The following is a 12,085-nucleotide window of genomic DNA, read 5'->3' as shown; positions in this document are numbered from 1 at the left end:
CAGGTGTTAAGCCCTCAGAAAGGGTAGTGCCTTTTCCTATTTTCTGTGGATCTTTTGCGTTACGCAGCAGAACGGGCCAAATATGAGATAGTTGGGAAGATGTGGATGTCACCCAAGTCTTCAGAAGTTATTTCCACAATGCGCTTTCTGTGCTTAGAGGGAAAAAAAAAAATAAAAAATCTAACCTCAAGGACTTAAAACATTCAGAGCTGATTTTTCAGACCTCTTCAAAATAACCCTCTTGCAGCACCTTTCAAAGTCAAGACAGGTTTTACTATTGTTTCACTGTTTTAATCCTATCTTTAGTATTCACTTACTCTTCTCTTCAGAGTATAACATTTTCCCATCTATTCTAGGCAGATATATATCTTCCTAAAATTATGAGAATCAAGAGATGATAGATTCATCATGTTCTGGAAGAGAGAGTAAAATCTGTCTCAGTGTACCTGATGTTATACTTTCTCATCCAAATGCCTTTTCAATAATATTGTGTAAAATTTCAAGAGAGAAAAAAAATCTCTGCTGTTTCTGTAGCAATTTCTATTCAAATTCCAGTGGCTTGCAAAGCAGTTATATGCTATTTTCTGCAGCAGTTCTCTGCAATCCATATGGAAGGAGTGGATAGAAATGGTACAGAAGATCATCATAGAGATTCCAAAATAAACATGCCAATTTTCTATAGAGATTTTGAGATACTGTGTAGTATAGTAACATTGCTTTTGGGATGTTTCCAGTTGTTCAGTACAAATGCCTAACTTTATTATAGTGTCCTAAATGACCTATTTCAAACATAATTGGGGGGGTAAAGTGCATCCCTTTAGCTGAAAATGTAGCGAAGATGATAGAAAATATTTACAAAGACAGTCTCTCATTGCAGTTACTCTTAATAACAAAGGATGAAGGTTCTGTTCTCCTTGAAAAGTTTCCAAAAACTTAAGTACTTTTTGAAAGACTAATCCTGAATTTATCTGGCCCTTTTTGTTTGGGAAATCCAATTTGAAACTTCATGAGAACCTTTTATCTTCTGCAGTCCCCAGGACATTCAGCTTGCCAAGAAAAATGGGGAGGGAATTGTAATAGTGCAAGTAAAAAGATTGTAACATTTCTTATTGTATCTAACAATTTTCAATTCTTTTTGAAGCTTCCAGGAGGCACAGAGACATAAAAGCTTTTATGAACTTCTTAAAATGTTTAGATTAAGTGATGATTTCTAAAAAAGTTTCCACCAGTTATTTTTCTATAATCCTTAATTCCCTCCTTAAGACACAACACACGGTTCCTGTGATGTTCAGGCAGCAGCTTCTCACCTCCCTCTTCATCCTTAAATTCTCAAGCCATGTTATTCCCAAAGGAAGGCAAAGGCTGGCTCTGATCTGAGCCCTGCTTTGTAAGTGATGACCTTCTCAGAGTACAGTTCTGAGCATCATGTCCAAATGTAGCTGTTTTTTTCCCCTCTATAACAAAACCCTTTTGATAAAATTGCAGTTGCATTGCGATGCAGGGAGACAGAATTACTGATTTATTTTTTATTTGTACCCTGTATCTCCCTGGGTTTCTCCATTCCAGGCAGAAACTTGCTTTGACTGATGTGCAGAAGGAAATGGCAGAGGTCCCACCAAAAGAATTTCAGGATCGTGGGTCACTTCAGTACCAGTTTGGCAGTGAATTGCTTCAGCTTCCTGTCCACTTATTCAGAATAAAAAATGTGGAAAGCCAGGTAATGTTCAGCTACTGGATGGACTCTTTGTAGGAGCTTGGAATCTGTGCATGTGGGAAACAATGTGTGTGAGCTTCCTGCATTTCAATCCTCCTGCAGATAGAGGAAAGTCTGCAAGACCTAGTAGAGACCACATCTGAACAGCTTCCCAACGATGCACCAGCAAAAGCCCTCAAGCTTATGCACCTCTTCCGGGCAGCAAATGAGGAGGATTATGAGTCGGTGTGGAAGCAGTTCTCCAGCCAGCCAGTGTACAGGTACAAGCAATGCAAGCAGTGATTCCTGTGCTGACAAACTCTTGAAGACCATCTGGAATAATTATGTTTAAATGCAGATCTGGAAAATGGTCCTTGCCTTTCCCATTACAGGCGCTACATTTTGGATATAATTCCTGCAGTTGCCAGTCACCGTGCACTCAGGTTCTTGAGGCATAAAATGGAAAGGCAAGAACTCACCAACTGGGAAGCAGCTCAGACGGTGCTTGTGGCTCTGCACTCAAGCACACCAACTAGGGACGCAATGGAGGAAGCAACGGTAGGATTCCCTAGACACTCTCCAGTCACTACTGATTTTAGTATCTGTTGTATTTGTTACTTTGAAAGGATGGCAAAGTCTTTGAAAATATAAAGGTTTTATGTCCTCTAGTTAGGTTGAAAGGAGTTTATTTCCTGTCTGTCTTAAGGGGAGGAAAATGCAAATCAAAGGGGAAAAAATGAATCCAGAAAGAAACGGGAAAGAAAGAGTAAAAGTACCCCTCAGGGACAGAAGTTATTGCTGCAAACAATGGTGTCTAGGGTCCCTTTGTCCAAATGTACTTTATAGTTACATCAGATTGGAGTTCTGAGTGTCTACAAAGACTGGGGAGTAAGAAATACATATTTGTTATATCCATTTGTCCTGATTGACCTAGCAGGATGGGTATAAATCAGAGCGGATCTATCAAAATCAAGGGAATTATGTCAGTGTGGACCCCACGTGGGAGAAAGTCCAATGATTTTTACAATTTTTCACTCTTCTGCAGGGTTTAATTCTATCTTCAGACACAGGAGCTTATCTCTGCCTACCCTAGGTAGAGAGCATGAATCTCAGACCAGCGTTTTGCTCTCTGTAAAAGCCATGACAGTCTGGCTGTTACTGTGCAGTAAGGCCCTACTTCCCACTCAAGGAAGCAGTGCGCTGGTGCCTCCTGTCAGCTCCTACATTTATATGAAATATTCCTGTCTGCCCAAAGTACTGAGGTCCATTCACAATGTACCTCAAGGTTTTTGTACCTATAGGTGAAGCAATTATAAAACAGTGATGAATGTTTCCTGAATAATATGTGTTTTTCCTTCCATTCCATAACTGGGTGATTTCCTCCCTTTGGATTAAAGTCTATGCCAAATTTAAATCTGAAACTCTATAAAAGTAAGAGATCAGTCTTCCAGATGTTACTTGGAATTACTTTATGTTTGCATTGTCAAATATAGTAATATCCACTGATTAACTGTAAATACATTGATACAAAAATATCAGTAGCCTGGTTTTACCTTGCATTTGGCAGAAACATATTTTTTTAATTTTTTTGCTTTTCATTAATGGTGGTAATGAATAACTGCTTTCTTCCCAGCTCATTGTGAAAAAACATTGCCCACGCTCAAGTACTGTACTTGGAAAGGTTTGCTATCTCAGCTATGCGTCACTGTGTCACAAACAGTGCTCTTCATCAGACTCCTGCTCTGAATGTCTCCAGGTAACCATATAGTTATTTATCTTTTAAAAGAAAAATTAAGCCATGAGTACTTTCTTCATTATTTAGAAACCTGTATTTCACTTCACTACAGTGTTTTCTTTGGGGAAAGGAACCCCAGTTGGTTAACTACAGCATTTTTATCTCTAGATTAACACAGGAAAGAGTGAGAGGAAGAAGCACATAATTCACAGCACTTTCTATCTGAGTATCTCTGAGTGCTTCACTGCCAATTAGTAATGAAAGAGCATGGCATTGCTCTGAAATATTTTAAATATAGGTACTTGTACATACTTATAAATAAACTAAGTGACACAAAAGCCCATGTTTTTGCCCGGAGTCATGTAGCCCAGCCATTTCTCAGCCAGAAGCAGAGCCCAGTCATCCACAAAGGCTGTAAGCTTTAAATAATAGTAATACCCTCCCTGTTCTGCACTGCTTTTAATCAACAAGCCTGGAAACAATTTAAAGAGGTAGTAAATAGCGTTTGCTGTTTCTAGAGATGCACATCATGGTATACAGAGCTTGGCCATTCTGCAGTGATAGAGAGTAAAAGAGAAATAGGTGTTTTCTTTAACACTGGTCAGTCCACCAACCCCAGTAAGAGCAGGATGTGCCTGCCATGCCTGCATTTTTTTCCTGTAGTACAGAGACATGGCCAACATTCCTACATGTGTCTGTTGTGTTACGATTACCACCAGTGCTCTTGAGCTAATTAAATCTGAAAAGACCGGTTCCAGGAATGGAAATTCTTTCCCAAAGGAAATGATTGTATAGGCTTATTCAATGCATTTCAAATATCCATTCATTTGATTAGTAATATCAAATAGACTGTTTCTGCATCATCAATGGATCTCAAATGTGATATTTTATAGCATAGGAACTGTATTGAAATGATTCTATAATGTCTCAGGGGTTTTTTTAGAGCCATTAGTTAACATTGAAAACAGTTTTCTATTAGGATTTAGTTCTTATATTCAGCCTTCACACAACTACTTCTAATCTTGCCACGTGAATATTAGTGTGATCAAGTTGCTTACAACAAAGGCTGAGGGATGACCTGATTATCTTGTTGCCAGCTATTAATCCGTACTAAAAAGTGGCTGTCATAGCTGAAGTTTAGAGCATCTCCACTAGCTATATCTTCAGGAATCTTGTTTAAGGGTCTGAAGAATTTAGCTGTATCTACATTTTTCATCTGTCTTCAGCCAAGAGATATTCAAACAGCATTATTGCAAGGTTCCTAATTCACCCCAAAAGGTAGTGGGAACTAGCTCCTAGCCATTATTTTTCATTTTAAAGCTCTTACTTGATAACTTTAAGGCACAGTGATGAAGAAACTGTTCATTGCAGCATTCTTGGCTATGCTCGTTCTATGAATAAAATGTCCTATTCATGAGGACAGAAAGAATTTGAAAATATTTAAAGTAAGTGAATTGAACAAACTGAAATTATCAGAGTCAAACCTCAAAATAGGCTGGGGGATGGGATATAGATAAGAGCTGGAATTGAACTCAACAGAAAATCTGTTTTATTTTTTCAGCTACTTCATGGCTTTGCAGGAGAGGTATTGAGCAAATCTAACACAGAAGACATTTCCCTGGCTTTGAAAGCCCTTGGGAATGTAGGACATCCAGCCAGCATCAAGCACATCAAGAAATTTTTGCCAGGATATGCAGCTGGTGCCTCAGATTTGCCTCTCAAGGTCCATGCAACTGCTGTGATGGCCCTGAAAAACGTAGGCATGAAAGATCCAAAACTGGTAAGGAAACAAAGCTGCCTCCTTTGCACCTATGACAACCAAACACAAGGTTGATAATCAATGGGTGATGAGCAGATTTTTTTCTTTTTTTTTTTTATTTTTTCAAGTATACCTTTAATATGTTGTGGGTTTTTTAAAATACTTAGTCATTCCTTGGTATGTCTTATTCCTTTTGACATTAATCTCTAGTATTTCAGACTGCAACAAAAATTCCATTAAAATGATAGTCATTACCCTATTATTGAAGACAAATCAGTATTTCCATTGCAAACATTTATTTTCCAAGCACATTAGACAGAAAGCTAAATCATTGACCAAAATATGTTTAGTGCTACTTCAACTTTGGTATGTGAAAGAACCACAAAACAAGGTTTTCAGAGAATTGACATTTAATACTGTCACATCTAATTGTAATTCAAGACCAGATCTTACTGTAAATAGATACTAGAGGTTTGCATCCTAATTACAAATTTACAGACATTGTGTGGGTTTAAGTCATAAGCAGAACATTTACTAAATGTGACTTTTGTCCCTGAACGGGATAATGATTAGATATCACATACAATGGTTACACAGGCATACTCTCATCCACCACAGACATCACTTTACAATCGTTTTCAGTTTAAAACAAACTGCTTCAAAAAGAAAACCTTGCATTTTCAAGATATTTTTTTCTGATACTGATTTTTTGTTTTACATGTCTTTTCTTAATGTAAAAAGTAAAAGAAAAGCTTTCATTAACTATTTTGCTACTAATCTGTCTGTTTTTTCCGTTATACTGTTTTTGCATATGATTCCCAGGTTTGAGTGAACATATTGATCCACAGACAATAGTGTGCCAGGGTATGCTTTTAAGTTAAAGAATAAAGAAATTTACCAGAGTGCAGTAGCTAGACAGGGAAAAGTGGGAGGAGGAGAGAATAGCAAGGGTAGGAGTTACAGTATTTGCCAGGGAAGAAAAAAAAAACAGTTTAGTGTTTGAAAATGATGCTGTGTCTCTGATTGCCCTTTGGCCTGGCTTTCCACATGTGACCCAGACCACTGTTTAGTTCTATTTTCTATGCGTTTTCTTTGGAGAAAATTGATCTGGAGAAAGTCAATGCCTGTGGCTGGATTTTTCATTGTTCAAAACTAGTTTAATGCCTGGTTTGCAGCTAGCTACACACCCATATTTGCATTAAACAGACTTAATACACAGTCTCCCTTTTCTATTTGTTTAACATTTAATTTGAAATGGTAGTAACATTTAGAAAGAGGCTACTGCATCCTTGACCACTTTTACCTTGGTATTTGATAATCAACATATTTAAATCAATAAAACCAGAGTGCTTCCAAAATTTGTGGGAGTTTTCTGGATCAGACTTTCATCAGAGAGCTAGGTGTGTATCGTCCCAGTCAGGACAGGACTTTGCAGAGGGACTACCAGCACGGTGTTACACCATTCACATCCATTTCGAAGCTAGGGTTAAAGGCTTCAGCACAACTAGTGGAAACTGCAAAGGTTCCAGTACAAAATTAGTCTTGACACTGAGTATTGCTGAGGTCAAATATATGGGTCATATTGGTCACAGGTAGTACTGTGGAAATTACATTTGTTGCGTAAACTTTCAGTTTTAAGCTTCCTAATTGGCATAGAGATTTCTGGTAATAAACTGGATTTTATTAATTGCATTTTTATTCCATTATTTAGCAGAAGTGGCCCCAGGAGATCAAATGATTAGAAATAAGGCATACCAAATGATTAGAAATAAGGCATACCTTTATGGGTAGGGATAAGTGATCACTGAAACCCCTTCTCAGGTGTGTAATGGATCTGTGAAATCTCTTTTACCTAGTGTGGTTATGCTCCAGATACATTTTGCTGTAGCTCAAAAAGAGGTAATGATCTTGATGTAGAAGTTATCCAGCAAAGTCTGATTGTGTAGGAAGTCAGACTACATTACCATAATGCCTCTTTCAGCCCTCAGACTGTGAAACCAGGCACAGTATTGCCATAATAACTAAATACTACACATTTCACTGATGATGAATGGCTATTAGCAAAATGTTCAAACACACTGTAAATTTGAGCGCATCTATTATTTTCAGGTCCAGGCTATTACCCTTGAGATTTTCCTGAATCAAAAACTTCATCCTCGGGTCCGAATGTTAGCTGCAGTGGTTTTGCTTGAAACCAAGCCAGGTCTTCCAATACTAATGACAGTAGCTGATGCTGTCCTGAAGGAACCTAGCATGCAAGTGGCAAGTTTCATCTACTCTCACGTGAGGGCCCTGGGTAGGAGCACAGCTCCAGATCTTCAAGCAGTGTAAGGAAAATCTGGATCCCTTCCTTAGATGAAAAACTAATTGCAAACTAATTGAAGTGCTAATGTGCTCACTGAATTTTTCCAGGGCTTCTGCCTGCAGAATGGCCATCAGAGCATTAAGTGCCAAATTTGACAGATCTGGATATCAGTTCAGCAAGGTTTTCCGGTTCAGTATGTTTAAAGGTAAGATTCAGAAGATTTTGTAGATATATATATACAGTTCAATGAAAAAAAATTGTACAGTATGAGAACCCAATTCTCCTAGCCAGCTGTTTAGCTGCATGTTGTTCCTCCCTTTTCTCTCATGTTCCATGAAAAAATAAATAAAGAAATAACAATCTCAGGCTTTCCATTTGGAGAGTGTTTATGTCCCCATGTGTTTTGCATTGTACACTGCCAGTATGAAATTACCAGAGGACTTGTGGGGCTCTAACCTTCCATTTTCATTAGCCAGAGAGGCACATGCTCCTGTATCTAATGCTGTAATCTCAGTGGTGCTTAGTAATTTCATACTATTGTTCAGCACCAAACAAACAGAAGGGACCTAAATTACTGCTGAAGTGAATTAATTTCTACCAGTGCTGAACACCTACAACTCTTACTGAATTCAAATATGACGCTAAATAATCTTCACCCCCAACAGTAGTGCCCAGTGAAAAAGAAACTCTGCAGATGTGACAATTCATTGCACCCATAAGCAGTTAACTCAGGCTTATTGTCTAAAGATTTTTCTTGCATCTTCCTACCAGGATTCTTTTCTGGAATGAGCAGATCCACATATGGGAGGGATCTGGAGGCTGATCAGTTACATCAATGGGAGCTGCACATGAAAATGTATTCAGGAGGGCCAGATTAGAAAGCAGCTCTTGTTAGGCCAAATTGTAGCTATTTCTATTTTCCATGTGTGTTATTTTTCTCAATAGAGATTTTTCAAGCAACTCACCTATGTAAATGACCATGACAGCATCAGTGATTTGGCATATGCAGGTGGCAGACTAGGGAGATCATATCTACCAACACAGTCTCCTTACACATGCTGTTTATATAAGAGCGCCTGGAAGTTTTTAGTGTTTTTGTTATTCACTGGTACATGCAAACATTATTTTCAAAGTGATCAACAGAAAAAGAGACTCTGAAACACATGAAATGCACAGTGCTAAATGTACAAGTTCTTTTGCCTTCTTTTTGGAGGGAGGGGAGTTGTTTGAAAGATTTCTGTAGATCTTATTGTTTCCTGCCCCTGTTTCATCATTTTTACATGACCATTTAAACTGCTCAATAACAAAAATAAATGTAATACATACCACAACAATCACAGTAATAAATTATACATATGCTTGCTGCCTCAAAGGTGGAGACAGCACGCAAATAAATACAGTCAATTTTTTACCATTTAAAACGCATTCAGGAAGCAATACATTTTCCAGTAATAGGCAGATGTGTGTTTCTAGTTTTAGGTACTCATTTTCTCATCCTATTTTTGATTTTAAAATGAGCTATCTGGATTTTCACACAGTGAAAAAGAGGGGTGCAGTATGCATGAGGGTAGCTGGCAGAGGGATATGTAAATAGCATCTGTCAGACATGGTCACCACAAACAGTGCTTCCTGCTCTACACACTGCCACTGAAATCTAAGGGATGACCCAGCTTCTGCTTAACGTGAGGACTAATGGAATCTGACTCTCAATATGCACAGACTCATATTATTAAGTCTGTGTACTAATGTTCATAGGTACCAAAGACTGGTTTCTTTGATCACTGATATTTTTTCCCCCCTTCCCTAGGGCAAGACATTTAGTCAGATACATCCAGGTGCCATCACGCTGTCACAGTAAAGTGGTTACAGTACATGATCTGACTGTATCAGTTGGATTTTCCATTGAGAGACATTGTCTGGAGAGAGGTTTCCTTGCCCATGGCAGGGGTGTTGAAACTAGATGATCTTAACATCCTTTTCAACCCTAACCATTGTATGATTCTATGATGAGCATTAGCGCTGTGTGAATGCCCAAGGTATGGAAAATATCCATGCTCTCTTCTCTTATGCCATAGGAGGTGTCATAAATACTTGTATTTTGATTGTAAGAGCTGTTATTGAACCAGTGCGTTTTAGGTAGGTAGTGCCTAGCACTTTGGTTAGCGCAGGAGCTATATACAGCAAAACGGTGAAAACAATTTAGTAAAATGCCAGTTCATACAGACCTACTAGGCTAAGTGGATTGCTTTTCCAACAAACTATTCCTCAAATGCATGAAAAGTTGGAATCTGCCATGATAAATTAGAAATCAAAATTAGTCCTAGCAATCTGACAGGAAACAACTGAATATGAGGAGTAAACAAGGGTGAAGGATCATCCAGATCCCTATCTGCATGCATGGATTCAGAAGAGAATAAGAAAGTGTTGACACACAAGTGAGATATTATCTGAAACCCAGAGAGTGGCACTAGAGAAGTAATGTGGGTGTGAGTGTTCATAACACCCCCATTTGTGAACCAAGCAATAATCTTTTCATTAAATTTTGGCTAAATAATTTATGAGAATTTATGCACTGCTTTTCTGGGAAGAGGTCAGAGACTCACTCCCTCTCATAATATTTGAAAATATATTCACCAATAATTTCCGTGCAGGCACTAAACTTACTGGTCTGGATCTTCCAGGGCTCTGCAATTGTTCTAGCTGTACTGGCTTCCCAAAGCTTATTTCTGGTGGTGCTAGGATTTAAGTATTTGGTGCCTATGTATAAAATGAGAATAGCAGAAAGTTAACGTAGGGACTCCTAAAATACTTCCCCGTCTTCCAACTAGTGTAGGATGAGAAGAGAGAGGAAGTCTGGAAAAAAGGAAGCATAACAGAGATGCCTACATATCATGACAGCCTTGTTCCTCTTGAAACCTATGGAAACTTAGAAAAGCCTTTGGATTACATTAACTCAGAAAACAGGACTGTATAGACCTGTGCCAAGATCAGGAAGAATAGGTGACTGTGCTCTGCACATAATGTCTGTATCTAAGAACATTATAGATGACAAATCTAATGTAGAGAACATAAATAGACTCAAACTATGCTTACTCAAAGTTCACTCAATAGTTAACAATTACTTAACAATTAGTACATTTCATCTAAGGAGTTACAGAATTTGGAACTAAATGTATTAAATTGCCTCTGAGTCATTTGAGAGACAAATCTACACCTTGCGATCTGTCCTTATAGGACATCTTTATCACTTTCCCTAAATGATTAGCAAAGGATGGCAAATCTTTTTTTATTTCTAATCCCCTTTGTCAAGTTGCCCTAAATGACGTCTCATAAAAGCATTTCATAAGCTGACGTTACAGAATCTGAATGGGTGTAAATGATATAGCAGAAGCAATTGGAAAAATAACATAATCACCATGCAATGAGCAGGGGACTTGTAATTTTACCCACTAATAGTTAAAAAATGCAGAATATTCTGTTTATAATTGGTTTATAACATCAGTTTTATAGCTGGGTTTTCTGGCTTTTCTCATATTGTGCTGTATCAGTTGAATTATGCAATTAGTAAATTGATACAATCTGTGTACTGTGGCTTTAAAAATTAACTGTGATGTATCTTACTGCCTATTTCTCTTCAGAGATTCTTATGAGTGGACTGGCAGCTAAATATTTGGTATTGAACAATGCAGGCAGTTTAATTCCAACGATGGCAATGTCCCAGCTGCGGACACATTTCCTAGGCAGAGTTGCTGATCCCTTGGAGGTAATTTAGTCTACCTGCAGTTTGCCCTCTTATCCCTTGTTATGACCATCATCCAGATGGCATTTACACTTTACTTCTTCCTGCAGGTTGGAATAACAGTTGAAGGACTGCAGGAGATATTTGCTACAGGTTACTCTCCTGACAGGGACTGGGAGACCGACTATGACTTCAAGGAAGTCCTGAAAAAGGTAAATTCTCAAGGAAAAGAGAATCTTTAAGGTATTGCTACCTGAAATGTTATGAATAATCAGGCTTTCTTCCTCTTCTCATGCAGCTCTCTGACTGGAAGGCATTCTCCAGTGACAAACCTTTTGCATCAGCCTACTTGAAGATGTTTGGCCAAGAGCTGTTTTTCGGTGGACTAGATAAAAATGCCATTCAAAATGCATTGCAGGTATAGTTTTGAAAATACCACCACTAACACATCAAATGCTTTAAAATTTTATGCTTTCACAAATTCTGACTCTTCTTTTAATTTCTGATTTCAAGAGGGTGTTTTGTCTTTAGTATTAATAAGGTCAAGCTATAATCATTGCTAGCAGTCTTTCCTCTGAGGCATATTTAATGACATGCATCATGATATTCGAGTTCTGTTTATTTACACAGTTTGAACTCTGTAACTGCAGGCATGGTATGGACCTGAAGAAAAAATCCCTTCGATAAGGAAAATAATCAGTAGCCTTCAAAGTGGTGTAGCAAGGCAGTGGACCAAGGCCTTACTCTCCTCTGAGATCCGTCGTATTGTGCCCACCTGCACTGGGTTTCCAACAGAGACAAGCTTCTATTACTCTTCCATCACAAAAGTAGCAGGGAACGGTAATGGATTTCAA

General features: G+C 38.2%; 1 protein-coding gene across 1 annotated transcript in view; it reads left to right on the top strand.

Annotated features, from left to right (window-relative positions):
- Positions 1–12,085, top strand: part of LOC130598717 (vitellogenin-1-like) — a 58,067-nt gene that overhangs the window by 23,880 nt on the left and 22,102 nt on the right. The window contains exons 7-17 of the mRNA XM_057408433.1: positions 1,567–1,717; positions 1,817–1,974; positions 2,086–2,251; positions 3,327–3,449; positions 4,990–5,208; positions 7,297–7,514; positions 7,600–7,697; positions 11,131–11,255; positions 11,342–11,443; positions 11,530–11,649; positions 11,882–12,071. Of these exons, the coding sequence (XP_057264416.1) occupies positions 1,567–1,717; positions 1,817–1,974; positions 2,086–2,251; positions 3,327–3,449; positions 4,990–5,208; positions 7,297–7,514; positions 7,600–7,697; positions 11,131–11,255; positions 11,342–11,443; positions 11,530–11,649; positions 11,882–12,071 (1,670 nt within the window). The remainder of the gene's footprint in view (positions 1–1,566; positions 1,718–1,816; positions 1,975–2,085; positions 2,252–3,326; positions 3,450–4,989; positions 5,209–7,296; positions 7,515–7,599; positions 7,698–11,130; positions 11,256–11,341; positions 11,444–11,529; positions 11,650–11,881; positions 12,072–12,085) is intronic.

The sequence above is a fragment of the Pezoporus wallicus genome, unplaced genomic scaffold (assembly GCF_028554395.1).
Source record: "Pezoporus wallicus isolate ANWC-B61680 ecotype Strahan unplaced genomic scaffold, APGP_CSIRO_Pwel_v1 contig_4238, whole genome shotgun sequence".
Classification (NCBI taxonomy): domain Eukaryota; kingdom Metazoa; phylum Chordata; class Aves; order Psittaciformes; family Psittacidae; genus Pezoporus; species Pezoporus wallicus.
The sequence above is the reverse complement of the archived record's forward strand: the minus strand, read 5'-3'. Positions and strand labels throughout refer to the sequence as shown.